The following is a 12,239-nucleotide window of genomic DNA, read 5'->3' as shown; positions in this document are numbered from 1 at the left end:
GTTAAACTTTTATTGTCCCAATGTGCCTAGTTATTGCTGTCTAGGTAGAACACACCATTCCAAATCCCTTGAATCACCGTGGCCTCACATTAACCCTACTCCTTATTGGTTCCTTTAGAATCCAAGTTTTATCCCTTTTTTTATTTATTTTTTTTATTTTTTTTACTAGGACGATATTGAACTTGTAAAAGAAGGCCGTGGGAAGCTCTCAGGTTGAGATTTGTATGAGAGTATAAAGCCTGCATGGCTCTGATTGCTGAAGTCTTGCTTGGACTGTTTTCGCACATCCGAAAACGCCAGTTTGAAGTTTGCCTCCAGTCAATATGTTGATTGCTACACACTGAATCCAGCGAACTTTCATTAATAGCTATATTGGTTTGTTTGTGTGTAGTCTTAGTCAAGATGAAACTAGTCCTTTTGGCAGGTTACTAGTCCTGTGTTGCCTAATTACTGCACAGTCTGGGTTACCTGAGGTAAGGCCAGACCCAAGGCGAGAGCTCCCACCAGCAGCAGATGAGACTCGATCCACATCACTGCTTTGTCTGCACAGCCTACTGGGTAGATCGACTTGTTTGCCTCCATGAAGTTTTGCGTTTGAACTCCAAAGCCGCACATTGTGTTGATCACTGCCTGTAAGCCAGATGAACAAAAGCAAAGACAGACAAAACACTGAGTGCATGATACTTACATTGATAAGCACATAAACCTAAAGCACTCTAAATACGTTCAGATGTCGCTGTCATGCTGCTGGTTTCTCATTGCTTGTTTTTACTTTGAATTGAAAGTAAATTGAAAATAATGAAAGAGTGATGTTTGTTGAGAGGAAAGAAAATGATGTGAGCAGTACAAGCAAAACCCACTGGCTCTAAAAAGAAAAGCTACCTAATCCCTGAGGGAACCGTGCAGTTACAGGGTACTACCAGCAGGTCGCAGCACAGCAACAGCTCTCAAACTGTTTAATTAATAGTTTTTTAGTTGTTTTTAATGTTGTTTTATTTTTACCCCATGTTGTAAAATGTTGCTGTGATCTGTTTTGAGAGTGTGAGAGATGTTTTTTTCCTCAGTGGTGGTTTTCAAGCTGTGCTGCTGCGTCTGTACAGAGATTTTTTTGCGTGTATTTGTGAATCCAAAGTTTGTGCTCATGCATACATTTACATATATGCTGTTTGTATGACAGCATGGAGCCTCATCCACGCAGATAGCTGCAGTGTTGATTCAGTAGTCTCAAAATATCATAAAACCTTCATGAAAGAAGACTTTGATTTGGAACCATCTGTGCAAATTTACTGTACGGTTGATCATATCAGAATATGTTAAACATGTTTTTTTCTTTCTTCTTTAAGATGGAAATTTCCTGGCAGTGACTCATTCAGGTACTCAACCAATCAATTTGCAGATTCCTTTTAAGAGAGAAACTGGTTGGCCATTATGAGACCAGCTCTGTGCATGACAGCTAATCCCAAAGGAAATGAAGGTAATACCAAAAACTGCTTTTACAAGCAGATGCAGACGTGTTCTTGCCACCTGACCCAACATTATCCTTCAAGAGTCACATAAATAAAGTGTCCCAGGTACTTAAATTTATTATTATTTGAATCATATACGTAATAATTTAAATATGAATTATTTTTACTCAATGATCATCTCTCATATGGACTACTGTTTGACGTCCTGGTCACTTGCTTGTCCAACAACACTTAAAACTATTGAAAACATTTATAAAAGAAGTTTAAAACTACTTGACAAAAAACCAACTTCCCATCACCACTGTCATGTGTTAAAAAAACATAAATTACTGAACTTCAATAACTTAAGAGTGTGTTTAATATATAAAGTCATACACTCCCTTGCTCCACCACTAAAGCAGTTCATTAGGCATAAAGAAAGTCAGACAGGACCACTCGAGCTACAATCCGAGGAGACTTGTTTATACCCCACAGACGGACAGCATTTGGGCAGAACGTCCTCTCTGTTAAGGGTGGCCATCTGTGGAACAGTCTTCCTCAACCCATTAGAGAATGCTCTACACTCAATTAGTTTAAGGCAAAGGTTAAAAACTGGTTATGGACAAATCAAGTGTGTGATCATGTATTTGAGTTGTATAGTTTTAATGTTTTATTTGGGAACAGAATGGTGTGTATGTGCAAGTTTGGTGATGGAGTTTTTATTATGAATGAATGATGAATTTTTATGAATTATTATGTCTATTTTTTATGCTTAAGGACAACAGATGGAAATTAGAACTTGGCTATAATCTGGTATGTTTACATTCATGTAATTTTTTTTTTACATTTATGTTCATTAACATGCACTGTCCTAAATAAATAAATATAAATATAAATATAACCTCCCGACTGAGAGCCTCTTAGTTTGGACACACTAGCGTACATAGGTTGTCACAGTCAGGCAGTGCTGGATATAATTCAGCATCCACAGACCATTAGCTAAAGTATCGGGTATATTTTATAGATGATTTCAAATTTTCTTTGGGTCTCTCTTAATGCCAGAGTCTTGAATCCCCATCATCAGCTGACAGTCTCACTTCTGTTGGATAAGACAGTCTGATGTCTTAACAGTGAAGCCTCACCTCTAATCAAATGTAACTGTCTGGAGACTCCAGGGACCTTTAGAAGTCCTCTTCTCCAAGTTTAGAAGAAATGCATGCATAGCTGCCATACTTTGTCTCCCTTTGAATACATGGCCAGCCACATACATATCTTGCATTCAGAGAGAGATGTGTGGAGGTGAATGTGAAATACACACGACACTTGTGTCGACATGGCTGGGTAGCTTTACGTGTGTTATCCTTTATTGCTACAGTCTGTTCTACTCACCGAGCTCCTGCATAAGACTCTGCTGAGTCAAGATACAAGATTTCTTTTTGTAACTTTAAATTTTCATGAGTTTTATTTATTTTTCTCTGTTAATAAAGTGTTAAGAGCCTGTTTCATCATCATACAGCTGCTTGTTCTGTTCATGTCATTTTCTTTCTGCCTTTCTTGTTTCTGTTTGTCATAAATGTGAAGGAGGTTTGATTTGTCAGTTGCTTAATCAAGTGAATTCGGCATGACAGAGAAGATTTAAAACACTGAACAAATTTGAAATGCTGACCGAAATTGTGAGGTCAGCAATCTTAATAATACATAATCTTAAGATTATGGAGGTTTGTGTTAAGGTTTCTTTTAAGCCACGATGTTAGTTTGTACATGTTGTGTATGTTAAGAGGCTAAACAGAGAAAGACTGACCTCCCCAGGAACAGGAGTACAGCAGGAATAAGGCACACCACAGCGCTCAGAGCTGGGGTTGTCATGTGTACAATTAAAGTAGAGGTTCCAAGACCAATCCGTGTAGTTGTTCCATCCACAGCACTTGAACTGGGGGGAAAAAGAAAAGAGTGAAAAGTGAAATCGAGTGTATATTTAGAAACAGAGTGTTGGTCTGTGCTGGGCATCCTGCCAGTCAGGGCTTCTCCCGTGGGAAAACCCAAACTCATAAATGTGCCAGCATGTGCAGATGGAAGAGCAGTTTCACATGAGGTGACCCACGGAGAACAGGAACTGTAAGTTGCATGCAGCCTCCTGTGGAAACCCTCGCTAAGGCAAAAAAACAAACAAAACAAACTGCGGTTTCTTGCTTTAGTCTCAGATGCATCCAATAAACTATCTGTGATCAGTTTGCAGACTTCTACAGACAAAAGGAGCCACTCTGGCTAAGTAGAAATGGCCAATGAGAGCACCTCTTTTTGAATGTAATCCATCAGGTTCTGCAGATCCAGGTCATCCCTGTAGTGCACAATTGCTTTCTTTACAAACTTTCCCAAAGCATCGCGTGCCTAAGAGAGAGGAAAAGGCTGATTGAATACACAGAATAACAGCTTTAATATCAACATTTTGCATGTTTTACAATAAACTATCTACAGATGTCTTTGTTACTTGCCTGCTAAGGTGCTCATGGACACAACTGATCTCTCAGTTAATTACTCAGGTAGCATTTTGGAGGATTGTAAAGTACCTTTTTGTGAACCCTCTTTTGAACAGATGCAGTGAAATCCCCACAAAGCTTGAAATGATGATGTCGAGGATAATTTCAAATCTAAGCTAAAACCGTTTCTGTGGAGCTGTCAGACACCTATTCATAGTTAATCAGGTGGCTTTGCTGTAGATTTGATCTACTTTTTGTGGGACTTTTTGCATTTGCATAAACGGTGTTCATGTTCAACGTTGCATTGAACCTTTTTTCCATAAAAGGCCACATAAACAAATATTAATACATGGGTTTGGAGGCAACGCAACATCGTCCTGTTTACATTGCATAAGCGTCCCGCGGGATGCACGTAAACCAGGCGGCAGCAGAGCAGGAAGTACAGCATAAATAATAATAAAACCATTTGTGCCTGTGAGAACTATACATGAAGCGCATACCAAACACAGAGCACAAATGCAGGTTCTACATTATAGTAGATAATTACTTGAACTTAGCCATTTGTTATTATAATGTGTCGATTTTCATCAGCTCCTCTCGAGCTGAATAAACAAAACCTAGATGATATATGAATACATTATTAGACTGAGTTATCAGTAATGAGCATTTGAAACTGAACGAGGCTGATTCAGACGGTGAAATTTTGTCCTGCTTGTTACTTTAACTTTCATTGTCTGTAAGATTATTTCCATTTTCAGAGTATTAACGAGGGCTTGCATTGTTAATATTTGTTTTTGCTATTCTTCCACCCTTTAAGACGCTGAGAACAAAGAGGGCCACGGTTATACAGGCTGAGTTCAGATGTAATATATGCTAATAGGAGCACTGTATGATAATGAGCCACTGAACTTTAAATTCTCATTAAAACAAACTTCTCTGAATGCTTTGCTAAAGGCTTTGTGAATTGTTCGCATTACAAACTACGTTAGAACAGGTTACGTTGATAAATACTGTGAGCACTGTCAAAATAGCCCAAAATGTTATCCTGAAGTAGTTTTGTTAATTTGTGTTAGGATTTTTTTTTACAATGTTCCTTACGCTCACCCTGCGCCTTCCCCTGTTTCTGTTTCCACGTGGTGCAGTTTGCTCGTGGGCTTCGGAGGCTACCGTCACACAGTGTGTCATTAGCGGCAAAGTCTCCTTCAAGGGATCTGTTGAAATGGAACATTTGGTTCCACTTTGAAGTACCGAAGCATTTGAATCATTTAGCGAGGAAGGATGCTGGGAGGGTTGTTAAACTGCTCTGTTTAGCAGCAGGCAGTCTGAGTGCTGACAGAGAACACAAGGGAGAGGAGAGGTATCATCAGGCACCACGAACCCCGCCACTGATGACAGCGAGCGCTGCCACTGCTGGCTGTTGTGTTTTTTATTCTCGGTGGAGCCCTAATGGGATGTTAGTGATTAGTGAAGGGGATAAGTGGAGGGGGATCCTTCTCATCCCTGTAGTCTCCAAACCAATCACTTGGGTCATATAAGTATAAGATATAGGCTGAGATATAGTACTGTAGTCAGTGTTGGAGAGTAACGGAATACATGTACCGCCGTTACGTATTTAAAATACAAAATATGAGTAACTGTATTACGTTACAGTTACCGTTTAAAAAGGTGGTATTTAGAATACAGTTACTTTGTTGAAATAAATGGATTACACGGCGGTACTTCCGTGTTTCATATTGTCGCGGGTCAGGCCTGTTTGGGTTTTGTTTGACAGCTACGTTCTGTTGTTCCAGGTGGCAGCGTTATGGTTGCCATGGTTACACGGTGACGCTCTCTCTCTGCGTGTTTCCTGGGTGAGAGAGGCCTTTTTGTTGTTGTTGTGCTAAGCTAATAGGCAGAATGCTACAGGTATAGCTCTAAAGAATGTAGCATCATGGGCAGTGTAGTCCGTGCTGCAGGGAGAATGGACTGCCATACCCGTTATGTGTCTGTGAGCGAGGGAGGGAGAAAAAGGAAAAGTACGAGCTGTCATCGAGCAAAAACGGGAGCTGGAAGCATGTAAATATAATAATAACCACTGCAGCCAAGAAGAGAGCCTGACGAGCCCAGTTGTAAGTAAGCTATTAAGACTCGACTGTACACCGTGTTCGTGTTTTCCTCTGAAACAATAAGTTCTGTTGGAGCAGCCTTTCAACGCCTCTCTCTGTCTCTCGCTAGCAAAGTGATCCAGACAACAAAGTAAAGCTAGTTTTCAGCTACGAGCCCGACACAGAACCCACCGTATTAGCCAGAGGTCCCTTTACTACGGTTCGGAGCCGCGGACCTTCAGTAACAGTAATAAATCACAGCAATAGTACATTCATGTAGTTGTAAACAGCATGATAATATATTAAGTAATCCAAAGTATTCAGAATACGTTACTCTCATTGAGTAACGTAACGGAATACGTTACAGAATACATTTTGGGGCATGTAATCTGTAACCTTCCCAACACTGACTGCAGTACATATGTACATTCATGCAGCCACAGAGTAGATCACCTATGGTCACAAAAACAGACATTTTTAATGTATCTAGACCTGGAATTAAACTTATTATTAATGTATAATAAAAACAATCTTTAAAATTCTTTTTTTGTTTTAAATTGTTCTAATTGTATCAATTAGAGAGGCAGGAGACGGGCTGCGAATGAGACTATTTAGTCAGGTTGACTTAATTCTGAAATCAATAAAAGCTGTGGTCTGTGGGAATAACTGCAAAACAAACACATCAATGCAAAGACCAAACATGTCAGTGAGCTCAATAAAACTTTAACTCCAGCGGTCAAAGGTACTGCTACTGCTACTGACACCATTATTTATTTATATACATAGAGACGTAGTACGTTAAAGTTTCTGAGTTTGCCAGGAAGCACACTCTTGCTTCTTTCCGTCGTCCCCAGGTGCCATCACTTAGCTCACTGAACACGGTGCTGTCGTTGCCGTTATTGCCACTAGCATTTAAAACTTTGCCGCAATAAACCCAAATAGTTTTTCTATCCAGTCACTTCGAATCACATTGTAATACAGAGAGAAAGTTCTTGCGTGTTTTCTGTCAGTCTACAGAACAAGCCTGAGTCATTTGGAGGATTTATAGAGAGTGACACAAACACTGATTCTCACTGGAAGCTGGCGTATATGCCTTTCTGTTTCCTGTGTACGCTGCGCAGCACAGACATTAACAAGACATTTCCCCTGTGGGCTAAGCTGGCCCATCTGTGGGATCAGATGTCTGCCTTATTAAGTTGCATATACTGCAGTTTACAAATGTACAGAATGTCCAAAAGCCGGGAAATGACACCATAAATCAATAGTGCTCATTGTTATCACTGGAGCCTGAATGTGGCCTTAAATGGCCTCGTAGAATAACTGAGCCAGCGCACAGAACAGTAAAGATTCAGATACCTGATCGGAGTAAAAGAAGCCCAGAATCGCTATGGCCAGCTGGGTGAGGAAGACCAGTGTGAGGCTGAAGGAGAACTAGGGAGTAAAGACAAAAATATTAAAAGGCTGTGACTAATATCATCTTAAAGGACAGATTAGTTGTTACACATAAGATGTGAGACTTGGCTTTGGATTAGATGGAAGCAAAACACTGTGCCAGTATTTGTAATGTGTCTGTGAGGTCTATTACTGTCTTGAGGAGGCGAATGTTCTCTCTGAGAGCTCCGATACAGCCACAGAAAGTGATGAAGAACATGACCACCCCCACCACAATTAAGATGACAGCCGGGTCGATCAGGAACGTGTCCCTCACCGTGTCTGGCAGAAAGATGGGAAAACAGCCTCTGTTTATTTCCAACCCCAATACCTGATTTTTGATTTAAATAATTCCATCATGTACCTTGTTTCCCTGTCTTTGCAGCATCCCTTCCTACGCTAGCTGCCTTCATACTCTACAGTCATTAATGATCTATTGTGGGATTTATGCACAATGAACACAGGTAAAAAAATTTTGGTTGTCTCTCAACTATATATATATCTCATAGTAATTACAAAAGTAAAGACATCAGGTAAAATGAAGGCGAAAGCCTGACACACATTTGCTTTGTGCCTGGAAAGCTTAACAGTTTACGATCCCAAGGAGAGTGCCACCTCATTCCTGCACCTCTTTTATGAGGGACGGTTTATCGCTGGTCTTTAATTCACTTTGGAGTTTAGGAGGTGCGAGCGAAAAGTGTCGTCTTGCGTACCTGTGGCCTTCTGGACTTTAGCATACACACCAATTGCAACAATCAACAGGGAGAAAACCTGGAAAAAAAGGAGATGCTTTTATTATTACCAGCAATTTTTATTTATTTTTCACCAGCAAAGAAAGCAAATAATTGTCCTCTATCGCGTTTGCTCTAAACTGATAATTAATTAGCAATAGCAAAGCCCAGAAAATGCAGTGTATTTGTAATTTATCCAGGTTGAGTCTTTATTTGGATGTTTGAAAAGTTGTTGAAAGGAAACATGGTGCCGACTCGCACTTTTGTTTGCAGGACAGGTGTGATTAGATTAGTGATGATAGACTTTTTCCTCAGGTGCTGAGTAGGCAGAGCACCCGTTGCCATGGTAACTGCATCACTAGTTTATGTGTTGGCGGTAAACGGACAGATGGATATCAACAGGGAAAAAAAATAATAACATATGGACCTCGGTTTAATGTGGAACCTCGCAACAGAACTCAGACTCAGTCCACCTGTGAATGCGATGGAAATCCTCCAGAACTGAAAACTGCTCTCTCCAGTTTATATCGTGATTTATAGAACTGCGAGAAGAACTCGACCTTGGTTAGAGAATAGTTTTTATTATCCACCCTAACTTCACTTAGTTCTTGACTGTGATGTGTGTGCGTGCGCTTCTTTTAAACAGTGAACTGCTGAAGAGGTGAGTTCACCCAAATAGAATCGACGTATTAAAGGAGCCAAGTGAGTGGAAAACAGGTGGAATTAACGCTTCCCGTTGATTGCATTGTCAACATTAATTTCCCTTCTCTCTGTGATTGCTTTTCTCACCTTGAATAACAATCTGTGCGGTCTTGGCTTTCAATTCCAGCCTCCGAATTCACAGACATTCTCCTGATTACTAATTTGTGCGTGTTTGCTTTTGTGTATAAAGGATGCATTTTGTTCAGCCTTTATAAACACAGATTTGTTTCTGTCTCAGGAGCCTGTATTGGATCTCTAGAGGTCGCAAAGAACCATTGTCCGGGTGTAATTTTCCTTGAAAGACGTATAATTTTTCCTTGGCCAGCCTTCATGCCAAACCGGTGTTTTGTGCTCTGGAGATGTAAATTATTGCATGACAGGATATGGTACTACTTTTTGAATCAATAATCTACCTTGACAAGAGAAAAGCTGCCAAAACACAAAACGTGGATAGCGCCTATTTTCTTTGGAAGTACCATTGTACATTTTTAAGGGGTATTTTCCATCGTGTAGGAGTTTCGCACCTGCAGCTCCTTTTGTCGGTTTTCCACTGACTGAGCCTTTTTGTGAATGAGGGTGGCATTTGCAACAGGAGACACACTTACACAGTGAATGTATTCCAGCTCTGTTTTTCAGGCTTTTCAAAGGGATGAATCAGACTTCTCCCAGAGGATTTTGTGTGGAGGTGAAAGCCAGCTCAACTGAGCCACGGGGACGTGGGGACAAAGGCCTGATGGATTAGGGCTGCAGTGTTCGCTCCTGAGCCCGTGTCTGATAAACAAAGTCAACACGGGCTGGGGTATGAGGCTGCTGCGGGTGCAGTTATTGCTGATTGGCTCTAAACACAGTAGGAGCACAGTACAGTGTTTGCCCCCCCTGCTGTTTTTGTGGAGGATTGGATGAATGGGGATGTAATGGAGGTGTAGGGAGTTAGCAGAGCTAGAGATGTGATCTGTGTGCTCGACTTGTAATGTGCTGGGAAAGTAAGTGAGCCAAACAGCTCTATTTTAATAGTGTGTGTTTTTGTGCGAAAGCAACTGCTCATGGAGGACGCGGCGCTTTAATGGCTGCTTCAGTGTATCTGCTGTACCTTTCTATCATTTACCAGTTGTCTTGTTGTCTTTTCGTTACACTAACAGCCACAGTAGAGGAGCTTGTATAATGTAAGACTTGCACAAAACGCGTAATGATTATGTCATATCAGCAGTGCGTGTACGCCTGACATCTGTTAGAAAACAAGCGATTTAGGGCACCTGTCCTTGGATACGGGAGAAATGGGAAGGTGTGATGGTGCGAGCGACTTTGACAGGGGCTGAATTGTGACTGGGTCAGATCATCTCCTGTGCTAGTGAGCAAAAAAACATATAAGCATCCATTAACATCAGCGTGCTCACACATTTATGCAATTATGTATCCACTGTACTGCCTGAAATGTAACAGTTCATCTACCATTAAGAATATCGTTCAAATATATCAACCAATTTATTTTCTGTTTCACCAACACGTCGAGCACATCAACGACTCGTCCACCAGGTCACCAAAGAACCTGGAACAACATCTAAAGAACTGCAGGCCTCACCTGTCTCAGCTAAAGTCAGTGCTCATGATTCAACAATAAGAAAGAAACTGATGTCGAAAATGGCATCCAGGGGAGAGTTACAAGGCGAAAACACTGCTGACCAAAAAGAACACAGAGGCTTGTCTCAAATTTGCCAAAAAAAACCAAACAGTAACATGTTGATGATCCCAAAGACTTTTGGGAAAATATGCTGAAGACTGACAAGATAAAAGTTACAATTTGTGGAATGTTTGGCTTAAAACTAACACAACATTTCATACAAATAGTAATAGGATTGTCTGGGGGCCTGTAAATGTCCATCCATCAGCTCATAGGGTGATCGCAGCTCAAGAGTTGGGAGTTCGCCTTGTAATCGGAAGGTTGCCGGTTCGAGCCCCGGCTTGGACAGTCTCAGTCGTTGTGTCCTTGGGCAAGACACTTCACCCGTTGCCTACTGGTGGTGGTCAGAGGGCCCGGTGGCGCCAGTGTCTGGCAGCCTCGCCTCTGTCAGTGCGCCCCAGGGTGGCTGTGGCTACAATGTAGCTGCCATCACCAGTGTGTGAATGTGTGTGTGAATGGGTGGATGACTGGATATGTAAAGCGCTTTGGGGTCCTTAGGGACTAGTAAGGCGCTATATAAATACAGGCCATTTACCATTTACCATACCCTGAAGTTTAAGGACACTTGGGCAATCCAAACACACCAGCGAGTTCACCTCTGAATGGCTCAAAAAAGCAAAACAAACTGAAGGTTTCTCAGATCAGGTTGAGATCCTTTGGCGTGACCTTCAACAAGGCCATTCACGCTTGAAAACCCTCCAATGAGACTTAATTAAAACTATTCTGCAAACAAGAGTGGGCCAGAATTTTTCCACAGCGATGCGAAAGACTAAATACCAGTCATCACAAACGCTCGATTGCAGTTCTTGCTGCCAAGAGTGACACAACCACTTATTAGGTTGAGGGGGCAATTACTTTTTCACACAGCACCGGGTAGGATTGGATAGCTTTCCTTTCCTTCCTTGATAAACGAAAGCATCATTTACAAAACTGCATTTATTTGGACAATCTTTGTAATATTAAAATTTGTTACATGAACTGAAATTTATAAATGAGACAAATATGCAAAAAAACAACAAGAAACCGGGAAGTGCAAATACTTTTTCACAGCACTGTAACTGTGGACTCTGCATTTGTGCAATCACGCTGTAGCATTTATTACATTCAGAAACAGCTTCCAAGTAGAATTCATTTACAGAGCACTAGTGTGCTTACATGGTGTTTTATGGTTTAGTATGAGTCAGTACTCGATTTATTTGTTACGAGTGCATTGCTGCAGTGATGTATACAGGCAATCAAAGTTCTCACGTGTAACTGTACTAAATGTGAAATAGGTAGCAGCTGGGTGCTCCTGCTGTTTTTAACTCCTGATAATAGCTGAATTTCTTTTCTCCATTTATTATTTATATACTTTTTCTTTTTTGGTTTTTCTTCGTAGCAGATCTGTCTTCTTTGAAAGCGCTCTGATTGCTGGTGATTTGCATTCTCCGAAATATTCAGAGTATATTGTCTGCCGGGACGGCACAACACTTTTATCGTTGCAACTCTACTCACCCAAAATAAGAAGCTGAAGAAGAAGAGAAAGTATCTGATCCACGGGTTGACAAAGGAGAATGTCTCAGCTCGGTCCAGATTCAGTTTCCTGTCCATTATTTACTGAGGTGTAAAGCTACAGCGAGTTTCACTTGTAAACAGTCCCCGGTTCCTGCCCCACCCAGCAGATCTGCAGGCGCCATGTGAATCTGTGAGCG

The 12,239-nt window shown here is 41.1% G+C and overlaps 1 protein-coding gene across 1 annotated transcript in view; it reads right to left on the bottom strand.

Annotated features, from left to right (window-relative positions):
* tspan33b (tetraspanin 33b) overlaps positions 1-12,239 on the bottom strand; it is a 15,092-nt gene extending 2,853 nt beyond the window's left edge. The window contains exons 1-7 of the mRNA XM_087842845.1: positions 12,043-12,239; positions 8,151-8,208; positions 7,592-7,719; positions 7,363-7,437; positions 3,738-3,833; positions 3,247-3,375; positions 469-630 (exon numbers count right to left, since the gene is read on the bottom strand). Coding sequence (XP_087698971.1) covers positions 469-630; positions 3,247-3,375; positions 3,738-3,833; positions 7,363-7,437; positions 7,592-7,719; positions 8,151-8,208; positions 12,043-12,138 — 744 coding nt within the window. The 5' untranslated portion in view covers positions 12,139-12,239. The remainder of the gene's footprint in view (positions 1-468; positions 631-3,246; positions 3,376-3,737; positions 3,834-7,362; positions 7,438-7,591; positions 7,720-8,150; positions 8,209-12,042) is intronic.

Source organism: Neolamprologus brichardi, chromosome 7 (genome assembly GCF_056152115.1).
Source record: "Neolamprologus brichardi isolate AB-2024 chromosome 7, ASM5615211v1, whole genome shotgun sequence".
Lineage (NCBI taxonomy): Eukaryota > Metazoa > Chordata > Actinopteri > Cichliformes > Cichlidae > Neolamprologus > Neolamprologus brichardi.
Note: the sequence above shows the minus strand (reverse complement) of the source record. Positions and strands in the feature narration are given on the sequence as shown.